Source organism: Nematolebias whitei, chromosome 14, assembly GCF_014905685.2.
Source record: "Nematolebias whitei isolate Nwh7 chromosome 14, NemWhi1, whole genome shotgun sequence".
In the NCBI taxonomy this organism is placed as follows: Eukaryota; Metazoa; Chordata; class Actinopteri; order Cyprinodontiformes; family Rivulidae; genus Nematolebias; species Nematolebias whitei.
The window spans coordinates 31,392,688-31,408,121 of record NC_056511.1 but is presented as its reverse complement, the minus strand read 5'-3'; the positions used below and the strand labels follow the sequence as shown (position 1 = coordinate 31,408,121).

At 41.4% G+C, this 15,434-nt stretch overlaps 1 protein-coding gene and 1 pseudogene across 1 annotated transcript; one reads left to right on the top strand and one right to left on the bottom strand.

Annotated features, from left to right (window-relative positions):
• Positions 1 to 3,304: 3,304 nt before the first annotated feature.
• On the bottom strand, positions 3,305 to 7,890 carry zfpl1 (zinc finger protein-like 1). The gene is made up of 8 exons (XM_037687458.1): positions 7,721 to 7,890; positions 6,742 to 6,854; positions 6,518 to 6,629; positions 6,190 to 6,383; positions 6,026 to 6,101; positions 4,825 to 5,013; positions 4,586 to 4,709; positions 3,305 to 4,483 (listed from the first exon to the last, which is right to left on the bottom strand). Exons 2-8 carry the CDS (start codon positions 6,841 to 6,843, stop codon positions 4,297 to 4,299), a joined length of 984 nt encoding a protein of 327 aa, XP_037543386.1. The 5' UTR covers positions 6,844 to 6,854; positions 7,721 to 7,890; the 3' UTR covers positions 3,305 to 4,296.
• Positions 7,891 to 13,736: 5,846 nt separating this feature from the next.
• LOC119420270 lies at positions 13,737 to 15,232 on the top strand (annotated as a pseudogene).
• Positions 15,233 to 15,434: the final 202 nt, after the last annotated feature.

Sequence of the window (15,434 nt, the reverse complement as noted above, 5' to 3'; positions counted from 1 at the left end):
AATACTGATGATTATGGCATACAGCTCATGAAAACCCAAAATGCCTGTCCCAAAAAATTAGCATATTTCATCCTACCAATGAAAGACAAGTGTTTTTAATACAAAAAACGCCAACCTTCAAATAACCATGTTCAGTTATGCACTCAATACTTGTTCAGGAATCCTTTTGCATGAATGACTGCTTCAATGCGGCGTGGCATGGAGGCAATCAGCCTGTGGCACTGCTGAGGTGTTATGAAGGCCCAGGATGCTTCGATAGCGGCCTTAAGCTCATCCAGAGTGTTGGGTCTTGCGTCTCTCAACTTTCTCTTCACAATATCCCACAGGTTCTCTATGGGGTTCAGGTCAGAGAGTTGGCAGGCCAATTGAGCACAGTAATACCATGGTCAGTAAACCATTTACCAGAGGTTTTGGCACTGTGAGCAGGTGCCAGGTCGTGCTGAAAAATGAAATCTTCATCTCCATAAAGCTTTTCAGCAGATGGAAGCATGAAGTGCTCCAAAATCTCCTGATAGGTAGCTGCATTGACCCTGAGCTTGATAAAACACAGTGGACCAACAACAGCAGCTGACATGGCACCCCAGACCATCACTGACTGTGGGTGCTTCACACTGGACTTCTGGCATTTTGGCATTTCCTTCTCCCCAGTCTTCCTCCAGACTCTGGCACCTTGATTTCCGAATGACATGCAAAATTTGCTTTCCTCCGAAAAAAGTACTTTGGACCACTGAGCAACAGTCCAGTGCTGCTTCTCTGTAGCCCAGGTCAGGCGCTTCTGCCGCTGTTGCACCTGTAGCCCATTTCCTGCACACGCCTGTGCACGGTGGCTCTGGATGTTTCTACTCCAGACTCAGTCCACTGCTTCCGCAGGTCCCCCAAGGTCTGGAATCGGCCCTTCTCCACAATCCTCCTCAGGGTCCGGTCACCTCTTCTCGTTGTGCAGCGTTTTCTGCCACACTTTTCCCTTCCCACAGACTTCCCACTGAGGTGCCTTGATACAGCACTCTGGGAACAGCCTATTCATTCAGCAATTTCTTTCTGTGTCTTACCCTCTTGCTTGAGGGTGTCAATGATGGCCTTCTGGACAGGAGTCAGGTCGGCAGTCTTACCCATGATTGTGATTTTGAGTAATGAACAAGGCTGGGAGTTTTTAAAAGCCTCAGGAATCTTTTGCAGGTGTTTAGAGTTATGTCGTTGATTCAGATGGTTAGGTTAATAGCTTGTTTGGAGAATTTTTTCATGATATGCTAATTTTTTTGGGACAGGCATTTTGGGTTTTTATGAGCTGTATGCCATAATCATCAGTATTAAAACAATTAAAGACCTGAAATATTTCAGTTGGTGTGCAATGAATCTGAAATATATGAAAGTTTCATGTTTAACAACAACAGGTTCACAAAAAGATTTGAAGCTCTCGACCTTGACCTCTCTAAGTGTCTTTAAGAATCTGTTGGACACCTGGCAGGGTCCAGTGCAGACATGTTCCTGTTGTTAGTTTTCTACATTTGTCTTGGAATCTAGCTGTTTTTTGTTTTGTTACCTTTTCCTTTTAGCCATCCTATTTGTTAAAAAAACAACAAAAAAAACAAACAAACTGTAGTATGCTTTTTTTTTTACTGTTTATTGTTGTTGCTGTTGTCCATTGTTGTCATCTTTCTTTGTTGAAATCAGGTCTCTCTTGTAAATGAGTCCTTGAGGCTCAATGGGATTTACCTGTATAAATAAAGGTTGATTGATTATCATTACATTGTGGAAAATAATGACCTTTATCACAATATGCTAATTTTTTGAGAAGGACCTGTACTTATATAGCGCCTTTCTATCTTATTTCAAGATACTCAAAGCGCTTTACACTACAATCTGTGTCCTCATTTACCCTTTCATACAGCACTCTACTAGATCTCTACAAAGCTAATTGAACAAATCATTCTAAAGAGACTAATCAGTGCTTCAGATCACATTCATACACCGATGGGACACATCAGAGGCTATGAGGGGTTCAGTGTCTTGCCCAGGGACACTTCAAAATGTGACTGCTAGTGGATTTGAACCCCCAACTCTTGCATTGGAGGACAACTGCTCTAAACACTCAGCCACAGCAGCCCCAAATATATAAATATAAATAAAAACTAATTTAATGAACATTTTAAATAGCATGGACAACTGAATTCAAGATGGCCACCACAACCAAGTGACATTATAAAACAGAAAAATGGCTACATCACAGGCAGTTTTACAGATACTGAGCTAAGGTTTGGTGTGGTAGTAACTGAGTATGATCCCCTAGACACTGAGTGCTACACTTCTTTCAGCCGTTCCCTTTTCAGGCATTGCCCCAGCGACTCATCCTCCTCCATCTCTGTCCTCTTCATCCTCTGTCCTCATTCCAACTACCTTCATGTCCTCTCTAACTGCATCCATAGATCTCGTCTTTATCTTTTTCCTGGCAGCTGCATTTCTAACATCCTTCAACCAATATACCCACTGTCCCTCCTCTGGACATGTCCAAACCACTGTCCCTCCTCTGAACATGTCCAAACCATCTCAGTCTGGTCTCTCTAACTTTATCTCCCAGTTGTTCAATCTGCGCTGTATCTCTGATGATCTCTTTCCTAATCTTATCCATCCTTGTCACTCCTAAGGAGAACCTCAACATCTTCATTTCTGCCACTTCCAGTTCTGTCTCCTGACTTTTTGTCCATGTCTCGGTCTCCAGATCATATAATATAGCTGGTCTCACCACAGTCAAACTTTTCCTTTGCTGACACCTTTTTATCACAAATCACTCCTGAAACTTTTCTCCATCCTTCCTGGACTCTCTTCTTCACCTCTTTAACACACTCATGTTCCTGGACAGTGGACCCCAAGTACTTGAAGTCCTGCACCTTTGTGACCTCTGCTCCTTGTAGCCTCACTGTTCCACCCGCCTCCCTCTCATTCACACATGTACTCTGTGTTACTACGACTGACTTTCATTCCTCTTCTTTCAAGTGCATACCTCCACCTTTCCAAGTTCTCTTCCACCTGTTTCCTGTTCTCACCACAGATTACAATGTCAGCTGCACTTCAGTCCACGGGGATTCCTGCCTGACCTCATCTGTTAGTCGGTCCATCACCAGAGCAAACAAGAAGGAGCTCAGAGCCGATCCTTGATGCACTCCCATCTCCATCTTGAAGCTATCTGTCACTCTTACAGCACATCTCTCTGACTACACATTGTTGGTTATTTTAATTTACATTTACATTAGTTGTTAAAATCAATCCGGTCTCTTGGCTAAATATTTAATAAAGCCCTGGACACAACTTTGTAAAACTTGGAAAGTAATCATTTATTGGAAGTCTTCAACTCATTAACATTTACAGCAAACACCTCATGAATCTCAGCCAACACTCAAACAACCATAAATCAATCTTAAAACGTAATTTATAAGGTTTGACCAAAACATCTATATACTGTAACGATCCTTTCCAATGCCAAGATAAGTTTGGTTTATAAAGGCAGCAGGCGATGTGCATTCCTTCAAGGACAAGACTTTTAGTCATATTAGTTTTAAATATTGCTGCACAAGAAACTTCAGAAAAGTTCTCAAGTTTAGCTTTAAACAAACAAATCAACTGAAATTATCATTTTTTGTGATATCCCCATTTAATGCACAGCCAAAATCATCAAGGAAATGTACATACAGTATATATGGCAAAACTAAAAGCAAAGCACTCAGTTTTTAGGAGTATTCCCGACACTCCTAGTAGTATGTGCAGAGCTGACTGTGTCCTCATCTGCTGTGAAGGACAAAGGCGCAAAGTCCCTTATCAGCAAACAACTCACTTTATAACTGTGTAAATGTTACACTGCAAACAGTGTAGTACGTTCTGACACCTCTGTCTTAAACACGGAAATGTTTGCTCAACATCAACACTATTTAAAGTGAATTTGTGGGGAAAAAAAGAAAAATTAATTAACTTAGAAAAATCCCTCAGAAAAAAAAAGAAGCTGAATTCAGCTTGTCCCCCTCATCACCAAAACAATAAAAGTGTGAACTTGCACAGAGTCTTGATCACTGTTGGAGTTTGTGGATCACAGATATTACAGGAGAGCTCCTGATCAGTGCAAGAAATGTTTCTTTCCAGTCTGAAAACCTGTGACATGCTCCTGTGGCCTCTTAAAGTGGGCTGAGCAGCTCCCTCTGCTGGGCTGATTGTGTTTCATGTGGTCCCATTTCAGGCCACTACATTGGTTTATGCTGTGTAACGCACAAGTTAAAGGAGGGGTGTGTGTGTGTGAATCACTGCTTGTTTTCAGTTTTTTCCCACACGAATGTTGGGGTTGAGAAGAGGATCTAAATTTGGGTCTGAGCCGGCTGAGGCACGTCCAAGTTTAGCCATGACAATTATCAACGTAAAGAACCCGAGAACTCCGACCAAAAGGAGCACGAAGACTCGCTGCTTCCAGGACAGAGACGTCCGCTTTCCACCCGTCCGGTTTCTGAAATAACCAAGAAATTACAAGTTACTCCTATAATCTATTTCTCTGTACCAAAGCACCTGAAGACGATCCAAGTCATTAACCAAGTATCATCGTACTTACTTTAAAATCTGTGCAAACCAACTCAGGGCCGGTCGCCGCCGGTACTTGTCGTCATCAAAGTCGATCTGTGTGACGGAGCTGTGGGCAGCGTCCCGGGTATCATAGACCTTTCTTGGTGATGATGCTGGAAAAAAAAAAAAGTCAACTTTCATTTAGTGCACAAAACACCTAAAATCCATACTTTTTTTTTTACTTGCTGCTAGACACAAAGTGGAGCAGTGATTGTTGTTTGACTCTACCTGTGTGCATTGTAATAGTGTCGCAGCTGGGCTCGGCTGTAGTAAAGTTAATCAAAGTGTGATCCTTTACGTTTGACTGCTCATTCATGTGACGACCCTCATGGTCCTCGTGTGGTGGAGGAGGAACAGATGGTGGGCTGAGGCTTGTGTTGAAGGAGTGACTGGGGTGCATGTTGCTTTTTTCTTGAGCTGTAGGAACAGAGACATTCAATCTGATGTTTTCAATAATCACCACGAAATACAAAAAGCGTAACTAAAAGGGACAGATCAGCCATTTAGAAGCAGGTTTCTGTGTAGAAGTTATTAATCATTTACCTGTTGCAGATAGCGTCTTGATTATCCCAGTTTAGATAAACGAGTTTACTTCCAACAGGACTGATGAGCTAAACGCTAGAACTGAATGTATTTTAAACCAAAGTGGACTGCTGTCATTTAAAAAAAATTATTGGGTACATAAAAAATAATGTTGTAGCGGTTCATACGATTGTGACTCTAAAACTTTACACTGCTGTTGATGTAACATTACACACCATTTACATAGATTTCTACAGTTATTAGCAAGTGGAAATAGCAACAGCAGCAAGAACGTGTAGTTAAGTCTGTGGCATCCAGGGGTCAGGTCCAGCAGGACTATCACCATGTGTATCAAAATAATTTGTGTGGAAACATAACAGCAGGCTAAATATCTATAAAATAAACTGGCAAAAAAAAAAAATACTATGAAATTTTTCAAATTTGAGCTATGTTAAAGGCAGTAAAGTTGAAATTGAATTCATCAGTGTAACACTACAGTCCCAAAGCCCCATCCTTAAAGTGGCTTTGGCCATTTTAAAACTCAGACAGTTCACCACTGTCAGTTTCTCATAAAATTCCTCCAGGTGTGACCCTTAAATGCCCCAAAGTGCTACTTAAAGCTGCTACTGCTGCTATTCGTGCTTTCAAATGACCACATGATGCAACATTAGAGGCAGTGTAAGTGGTATATAAAATAGAGTGAAAATGTTTTTTAAAGACAGCCACCACTATGGTTCTGGCCACATTCAGACTAGTTGTTAGCTCTGTTGTTAGTGTTAAGCCTAAATTATATTTCTCCAAATGTTCAAGAAGCAATCTACAATGAGCAAGATGTTATCACTTTTACACAGAAACCCACATCTAAATAGACAAACTTATGTCTTTAAATGTAAAGTGTAAAACTCACCATCAAACGTTGACCAGTCCGTATAATCAGACACACTATTAGTTGTCTCTTCAAGGACCCCAACAGGCTCTTGAATCTGCCAAAATCACACGTTATAACATTAATCAACATCCCTGTTTATTTGTTTTAATACAACAAATATCTTAACAATAGTAGCCCATTACCAGAGGCAATCCTAAGCCAGCCCGAGCCCAGTTAACAGAGGACAGCTGCTCTTTCAGCACATCAGCCACCGGGCTGGCCAGGTTAGAGGGGGGAAAGAGTGCACCCTGGCAGGTGGGACACTGATACCCTGCTGGGGCTGTGTGGAGGGGCAGCCGAGATGCCAAGCTATTAAGACATGCCCAGTGAAACACATCTAAAAAAAAAAAAAAAAGAAGGTTGGCTGTAAATTCTGAACAGGTAAAACTCATTTATAGTATTGCTTTAGAATTAGATATAAACTCCTGTAAAAACCTCCTAGAACAGGTATGAATGACTGGACAATCTTACCATAGCAGATCAGTCTGACTGTGTCCTGTGTGTTCAGTGGAGTATTGCACAGAGTGCAGTTTGGATTGTAATCGCTGTCTTGAAGCCATTGCAGATAAGACTGTACAATACACTGAAAAGCAACATGTCGAAACACAGAATGTTAATGCAAAGCTGCAAACTTTGAATAAACATTGTGAGATGCTGCATCCCCCCCCCCCCCACACACACACACACACACTTACCTTGTTGTGGTTGGAAACAAGGCAGTGCTCGCACACGTTCACACGATGTTCAAAGCAGAATAAATTGGTCACCTTTCTCTTGGGACACTTGCAGAGACCCATAGCAACATGCGCTGAGACGAGGACAAACAAACAGTCTTTATATGGAGTTGGTTAAGAACACGTCCTCTGGGTGAGGACTGAGATACCAAACATTCCACAAAAAAGAAACCCCTTCAACACATTATGGACAAAAACACAGCACAGAAAGTTCCTGTATATATAATTAAAAGTGTGATGATATGGGATATGCAGTGTAAATATTTCATCATATATGTAAATGTAAAATATATATATATCACCTAAAAGTTTTTAAAGAAGACCTGTGATACCCTGAATGACCTAATCAGATGATGTTGAGTTTTATCTAAAATAAGCAAAACAAATTGGAGTTATGTAATTTGTGTTTCAACACAAATGAACTATTGCATGACTTGTTTTCAGAGAACTGTAGCTATATTTGCAAGAAAAGTTGGTATTTTTGTCACTTAATTCAGTTCATTTCAAAAGTTTAAGTCTCAAAAAAATGTATCTTTAGGTTATAAATAAAACATAAGAATAAAACAGGCCTGATTTAAATACTATTTACAGTTCTTCAATTATAAGTACAGTAACTCAGTGAAATGTGAGGCTAATGTTGACTGAAACAAGTTACCAGCGCTGACAGCTAGCTCTTCATGCTACTCTCCCCAACTTGCACCTGCGCGTTATAACAAATTAAAGTCTTTTACAACGTTAGAAAGCTACTGAAAAACATTTAGCAGGGTAATAAATCATCTTCTTCGCTTAAGTGTTATGTTTAACACATTCAGCGAGCTAAACTCCAGCATTTATCAGCGCTAACACCAGTTAGCTGCCAAGATGTCAGCTGAGGAAACGTTAGCGAGCTAACGATGCTAGCCGAGGAAGCTAAAGAAAGCAGCAAAACATCATTATTTACCTGTCACGCTGAAACGCTTAAATATCCGTTTGTTTTAGGTTAATGATGTACGCTGTCATTTAAACAGACGACTCAAATTCAGATGGAAAGCGGCTCCAGTGGCTGTCATCATACAGCTGAAAGTATTTCTTCCTGTCTGTGTTTAGGTGCCACGTCTCGGCCGCGTCTGCTTCCTCTTCATTTGACCTCTGTTTGCAGCACAACGCTCTTCTGCCACCTACTGGGCCGGAGTGCAAGGTGTGTCATCCCAGTGTACTGACAGATCAATAACATGCATTCAGCATTAACTTGAGCTATTGACCATACCTCAGTTTAACATTGTCTGTAAGTTAAAGGTACAATTTAAGGTTTAAGTTCTGTCAGAAATACTTTAATCATGTGAATCTAAAGGATTGTCTCCCAAGCTTTAATCAGCATGTGGCAAATCCAACACGTGGAACAACACACTGGACCGTGTTTACACAAACATAAAAGATGCATACAAAGCCGAACCCCGCCCCCACCTAGGACTGTCAGACCACATCTCAATCTTCCTGGCTCCTGCTTACATGCCCCCGCTGAGACGCTCCAGACCGGTACAAAAGAAAGTTTAATGTTGGATCCAGGACAGTGGTCCAATACTGAGAGATTGTTTTGATCGAACAGACTGGCAGGTTTTCAGAGAAGCTGCTGAAAATGGAGAATCGCTTTATCTGGACCAATACACATCCTCAGTTCTGGGTTACATTAATACATGTACTGACACCGTCAGAGCTACAGATCTTTTTGCAAGATATTCCAGGAAACAGGAGCAGAGTAGGAGAAGGCCCTTTTGCCAAGTTCAGTCCGCACTGAGGGAACACTGCAGTTAATAATGTCCTGAGAGCGCACGCTGTAGCTGCACTCATGCACAGACATGTAGGAAGAGATGTATGAAGGCAGCAGACCAAGAAGTGATTTAAAGATGAAAATGTACCAGTGAGAGAGTCTGCGTTGATGATGACCAGTTAACCAGTGAATACAGGATGCAATGATGGGTACGAAAGTTCATATTCAAATTCAAATTCAAAAATACATTATTAATCCCAAAGAGAAATTAGGTGTTGTTGTAGCTCATCATCCTAGTTTCATTCAAGAGTTGTTGTAGATCAGGAGTGTCAAAGTCATTTACAAAAGGGGGCCAAAATTAAAATCTTTTTCAAATTAAGGGCCAATTTCAGAATCTACATGAGCTCAAATCAGATACCCAGCATATTTTCTTGATCACAGGCTCCTCAACAAGAGTTTGATTGGTCTCATATGATGTTCTCTGTTGTGCTTTTGACATTATAATCAAAGATTACTGAAAAAACTCAAGAGAGAGAAGTATTTTGTGTTTCACATATCAATTTGGGGGCCAGATAAGATGTCAGTGAGGGCCACATTCGGCCCCCGGGCCTTGAGTTTGACACAAATGTTATAGATGCTAGCTGTGGGCAGGAAGTATCTCCTGCAGCGAATCCAAAGAATCTGGCCACAAATACTGATCCAACCACCCGGATCGAGCTGGCTGTCAGATCTTGCTGGCATCTCGGTCGTTCTGGGCAGCATGATTGCCCGAATGCTGGGCAGAATTCCTCCCTATGCGCACACAGTTACAGCCAGTTATTCATTCAACCTTTATTTAGACAGGTAAATCCCATTGATCCTTGAGGACTCATTTACAAGAGAGACCTGATTTGAACAAAGAATGACGACAACAATGGACAACAGCGACAACAATAGACAGCCACACAAAAGGCATACAGATTTTATTTTTTTTTACAAATAAGGTGGCCAAAAAAGTAACAAAAAACAGCTAGATTCTAAGGTGAATGTAGAAAACTAAAAACAGGAACATGTCTGCATTGGTCCTTGCCAGGAGTCCAACAGATTCTTAAAGCCACTTAGAGAGGTCAAGGTCGAGAGCTTCAAATCTTTTTATAAGATATTCCAGGAAACAGGAGCGGAGTAGGAGAAGGCCCTTTTGCCTAGTTCAGTCCGCAATGAGGGAACACTGCAGGTAATAATGTCCTGAGAGTGCACGCTGTAGCTGCACTCACACAGAGACATGTAGGAGGAGATGTATGAAGGCAGTAGAGCAAGAAGTGATTTAAAGATGAAAGTGTACCAGTGATAGAGTCTGAGTGAAGTTAATGATGTCCAGTTAACCAGTGAATACAGGGTGCAGTGGTGGGTACGATAATCACAGCCAGTTATGAATCTTAGTGCACCATTATAGACAGCATTCAACATCGGCAGGGTTCTTGTAGGAGTGTTTATGTAAATAATGTCACTTTAATCAATGAAGGGAAGGAAGGTCACAGATACAAGGCGTTTCCTAACATTCAGAGTTAGACAGGATCTGTTTCTGAAAAAGAAACCCAGTTTAACTTTCAGTTTCTTTATCAAGTTTTCCACATGGAGCTTAAAAGAGAGATGCGAGTCAACCAAGATACCCAAATATTTATAGGAATCAACAAACTCAATTGGGACACCATATGAGGATGAAATCAGAGGAAGAACTGCTGGGACCAACGTCCTATTTGAAAAAAGCATCCCTTTGGTTTTGTCGGCATTTGGGACAAGTTTGAGGTGGAACAAATCTGTCTGTATAATGTCAAATGCAGATTTCAAAAGCTGGAAAGCCTTATCAACTGTTTTAGCTTGACAATACATAACTGTGTCATCAACATAGAAATGTATGGATGCATCAGGGATGTTTTGACCTACATTACCTATGTAGATTGTAAAGAGGGGGGTCCTAAGACTGAGCCTTGTGGTACACCATTGTTGACTGTTAAATAACTGGAGGAAGTACCATTATGTTGAACACATTATTTATAATTTATGACATTATAGTTATGAATCTTAGAGCACCACGATAGGCAGCATATCAAAATAACATTATAATATTTATTAATATATTAAAATATTTTAAATTTAGTAGTTTTCTGAACAGGAGATGTCCCCCCCCCCCCCCCCTTTTTTTTTTAGATAACAGTTACAACATCTAATGTTTCATTAGATGTTTCATTAAATGAGAGAACATTGTTATTGGGAATAAATTGGACAGTGAAGCTGTTTTTGGAGTGCACCACCCTGCCCCACCTCCTCTTCCTCTTCCTCCTCGCAGATGGGAAGGGGTCGCCCCTGGGCAGGAAGTCGGACACATTCAGTAACTTCTCATCAACCTGCAAACAGACAAGTCACGTTCACTGGTCCCAAACGTCCATGCTCAGCAAGTGGTGGAGGTGAGTGCTGCTGCTTTCTGATCAGATGGGACAGCTGTGGCTGTTGTTGCTTGATGCTATTTACTGTCAATATACTTGTAGAAGGCCATTCTTTACTTGCTCTTGTTTTTTTTGGAAACTAGCTTTTCTCATTTTAAAACCTTTCAAAGTGGAACAGCTTACTTACTAACTTTTCCAACTTGTTTAATTGTAGTTTTTGTTTTAAACAAAGTCTTTTATTTGATTTTTAAAAAATATTTTGAACATACAAACAAAAAGGTGAACACAAAGAACACAAAAAAGGTCCAGAATATATGTAGGAGTGTAGCTGGAGTTTGTTTACAATTATGACATTATGCAGGGTCCAGGTTGGCTGTGGTCTTGGACAGCTTGTCTTTGGACCAGTGCAGCTGGTGTACCACCTTGAATTTATATCCTGGTGCATGCTCAATAATCCAGGTAGAAAAATCTAAAAAAGTTAAGTCAGGTCCTCTGGAAAGGTTAAAACAAACAAACAAACAAACAAACAAACAAACAAACAAACAAACAAACAAAAAAACTTGATGAAGCGTTTTGTCTTTAATTCAAAAGACTTACCTTGAATTGAATTACAGCATTTCTCCAAATGAAGTCTGATATGGATTCCTCCAAGTCTGTTTCCCATTTTAGTTTAAGCGAGTCCAAACTGGTCTCATGATATGAACTGAGCAGTGTATGATCTTGCTGAGGGTTCCCTTGGTATCAGACCTACATTCCAAAATCTTAGCCATAAATGTTTAGAGGGGTACAGATGAAGACAATCAATTAGACCTCACAAAATGTCTCAGCTACAAATATTTGAAAAACTGTGACATGCTAATATTAAAATTCTGTACTAATAGAGATCATAAAGTGAATTTACTCCCCTCAAGACACAGGTGTCAAAAGCTGTATCAACTACTGAGGGAGTAAACATTTGATTATTTGACACTGGTGCCAAAAACAGTAACTCTGTAGAGTTAATCTAAAAAAGTTAAATCTGGTCCTCTGGACATTCAAGAAAACAAAACAAAGCAAAACAACACAAAAAAATGTAGAAACGTTTCGTCTCTCATCCGAGAGACTTCCTCAGTCTGAGGTGCTGTATTCAGCTCAGTCTCTTAAATAGCACCTTCTCAGAGTGGATCAACCAGTTTTGCTGCTGACAACCAAAACCAGCTGATCACATGCTCAAGAAGGACCATCAGCCTAACAATGGATCATTAGCACACTGATGGCTGTTTACTGTTCACAGAGGGCTGAGTGATACTAGCAATCACAGCATTGTAAGAGGGGGACAGTTGAACACGTAGGCCTCCACCCCTGTTTAATGATGGACGATTTCTTTTCACAAAGATGGCCTCCTTTACTCCTCTCTCAAACCATCGTTCCTCTCTATCCAGGATGTGCACATCTTCATCCCTGAAAGAGTGACCGCTGGCCTGGAGATGAGTGTAGACCGCAAAGTCCTGGCCTGATGATGTTGATCTTCTGTGCTGGTCCATCCTTTTGGCTAGTGGCTGTTTAGTTTCCCCGATGTAAGACTGATCACAGCCCTCCTGACACTGAACAACATACACAATATTACTCTGTTTGTGCCGGGGGACTGGATCTTTGGGATGAACCAGTCTTTGCCGTAATGTATTTTGGGGTTTAAAAGCCACTGGGACGTTATGTTTAGAAAATAAACATCTCAGTTTCTCTGATACTCCCTCAACATATGGAATGACCACTGGTCTGGGTCTGGGTTCCTCCTTTTCACCTGTTGGCTGACTGGAGTCCTGTTTGGGTTTCTTCTCTGCTTTCAGGAAGGCCCAGTTAGGATATCCACATTGCTCTAGAGCCTGTCTTGTGTGGGATTTCTCCTTCTGCCTGGCTCCTGAGCTAGTGGGGACGCTGTCTGCTCTGTGGTACAGAGTCCTGATGACTCCTAACTTGTGCTCCAAAGGGTGATGGGAGTCAAACTACAAATACTGGTCTGTGTGGGTGGGTTTGCGGTACACCTCAGTTTGCAAATGTCCTCTATCAGAGACTGAGACCTCACAGTCCAAGAAAGCCAACTTGCCATTTTTTTCATCTTCTCGTGTGAACTTGATTAACTCTGTAGAGTTAAATGTTTTCCTGAACTTATTCCAAATCTTAACTGTCCAGGTCACAATTGGGTTCAAAGTGTAGGTTGTTATTGACTGTTAAAAGGCAGCTGAGAGCACAGTAATGCAGAGGAGGAGCTAGATCTTATTGAGGACCTTTCCAAGGCCACCCAGCTGGGAGAAGGTGTGTCCTTACCCAACCAGAATAGAAGAGCTCTGATATTAGCTGCCCAATAATAGTGCACGAAGTGACATCCCTCCAAGTCTGCGGGGCAGAGGCAAGACCCTCTTGTCAATCCATGGATGCCTTTTATTCCAAACAAACTCTGATATCTGGCAGTTCAGATTGGTGAAGAATGATTTAGTAAGGAAGATTAGCAAATTCTGAAACAGGCCTAGAAATTTAGGTAGGATATTAATTTTTTACAGTTTATTCTGCCCCCCAGGGTGTGTGGTATTGATTGCCATCTAGTAATGTCCTGCTTAAGGTTAGCCATGAGAGGTAGATAATTAGTTTTATAGAGGTTCTTATGATCTCGAGTTACCCAAATCCCATGGTATTTAATTTTTTTAAAACTAATTTTAATTGTTCAAGATTTTCTTTTCTATACAGGCCACAGGCATCAGCTATTTATTTTAAATTATAGTCAGATATTTTCCTGAATTTTTGAAGCCAGAATGTCTGACTTCAGAGCCGACCGACTGTCTCTCCAGAACCTGGTGAGGATGGGGTCGACACACCTGCTGCAGCACCTGCTGCAGCTGCAGCACCTGTTGTACTCGCCGCCCCGGCATCACGGTGGCTCGAGGCTATAGCTGGGACAATGGGCCGCATGGGCAGAGATCCAGCAGCTTTAAGTTTCTTTAACTTAAAGGCCATATTACAGCTCCGTCAAGTCAATCATGCAACAACACCAACCTCAGAAGCAGAATCCAGATGGAGACAGCAAGGATATAATTATAAAAGGCAGTTTTTTCATCAGGGCTGACAGGAGCCTAACAAAAATGAACGCTGTTTACCGATCTTTACCAATCGTCCATCTTGCGCCACTCTAAACTATAGTTTTTAACCAATATGTTGTTTAATCTCAGCTGTTTTTCCTCATTACAAACCTTTTTTTCTTCTTCTTTCAGACAACTTCTTTTTATCCAAATGACACCCTGTTTTTTGACAACAGCACTGACAACATTTCAGAGGCATCTGGAGACTTTGATCTGAACTTCCAGGAGACATGTCATCGAGATATAAACAGCGACTTCTACAAAATCTTCCATCCCCCAGTTTATGGATTAATCTTTATCCTGGGGCTAGTTGACAATGGATTGGTTGTTTTGGTCATGGGCTACCAAAAGAATGATGTCAAGATGATGACGGATAAATACCAGCTCAATCTCTTTGTGGCTGACCTCCTGTTTGTTCTCACGCTGCCCTTCTGGGCTGTGGATGCATCTAAGTCCTGGTACTTCAGAGGCTTCCTTTGCGTGTCCATGCACATAATCTACCCAGTTAACCTGTACAGCACTGTCTTGATCCTGCCCTTCATCAGCTTGGACAGATACGTAGTTGTTGTTCGTGCCACTAACAGCCAAGCCACAAGGAAGCTGTTTGTGAACAGGGTGGTATAATGTAAGGGTGTTGCTGCCTGCTCTCATCCTGAATGCACCTGACTTTCTGTTTGCCCGGGTAATGTAAGAATGTAAGATCAAAATTCCTCCTCACAGGTGACAGCATAGAGACAGTTCCAGGACTATCTGCCAACATATTTACCCAGAGGAAAAACATCTTGAGTGGACAGTTTTTTTCTGGTTCTTGCACATCCTTGTGGGCTTCATCCTGCCTGGCCTGATCATCCTCACCTGTTACACCATCATCATCTCCAAGCTGTCCCAAGGCGCCAAGGGCCAGGTGCTGAAGACTACAGTCATCCTCATTGTCTGTTTTTCCAGTTGCTGGCTGCCATACTGCGCCGGTAGCTTTTTGGACACACCCATGATGCTGAACGTGCTTCCCATCACCTGCGAGCTGCAACAAGCGGTGGACAAGTGGATTTCCATCACGGAGGCGCTGGCCTACTTTCTGCTTGAACCCAATTCTCTACTCATTCTTGGGGAGGAAGTTTAAGAAAACAGCCAGTGGTACACTGATTATCAACAGCAGCAAATCAAGCAAGTGAACAGAAAGTGACTCTCATGACCAAAAAGAGGAGTCCAATTTCATCTGTGTCCAGTATATATACATATATATATACATATATATCCATACATATATATACATACTGTCCACAGAGTCCGAGTCCTCAACTGTTCTGTCAAGTTGACTCTGTTAGTTTCAGAGACTTTTATCTTCTTAGAAGTGATAAAAGCTAACTTTTAATT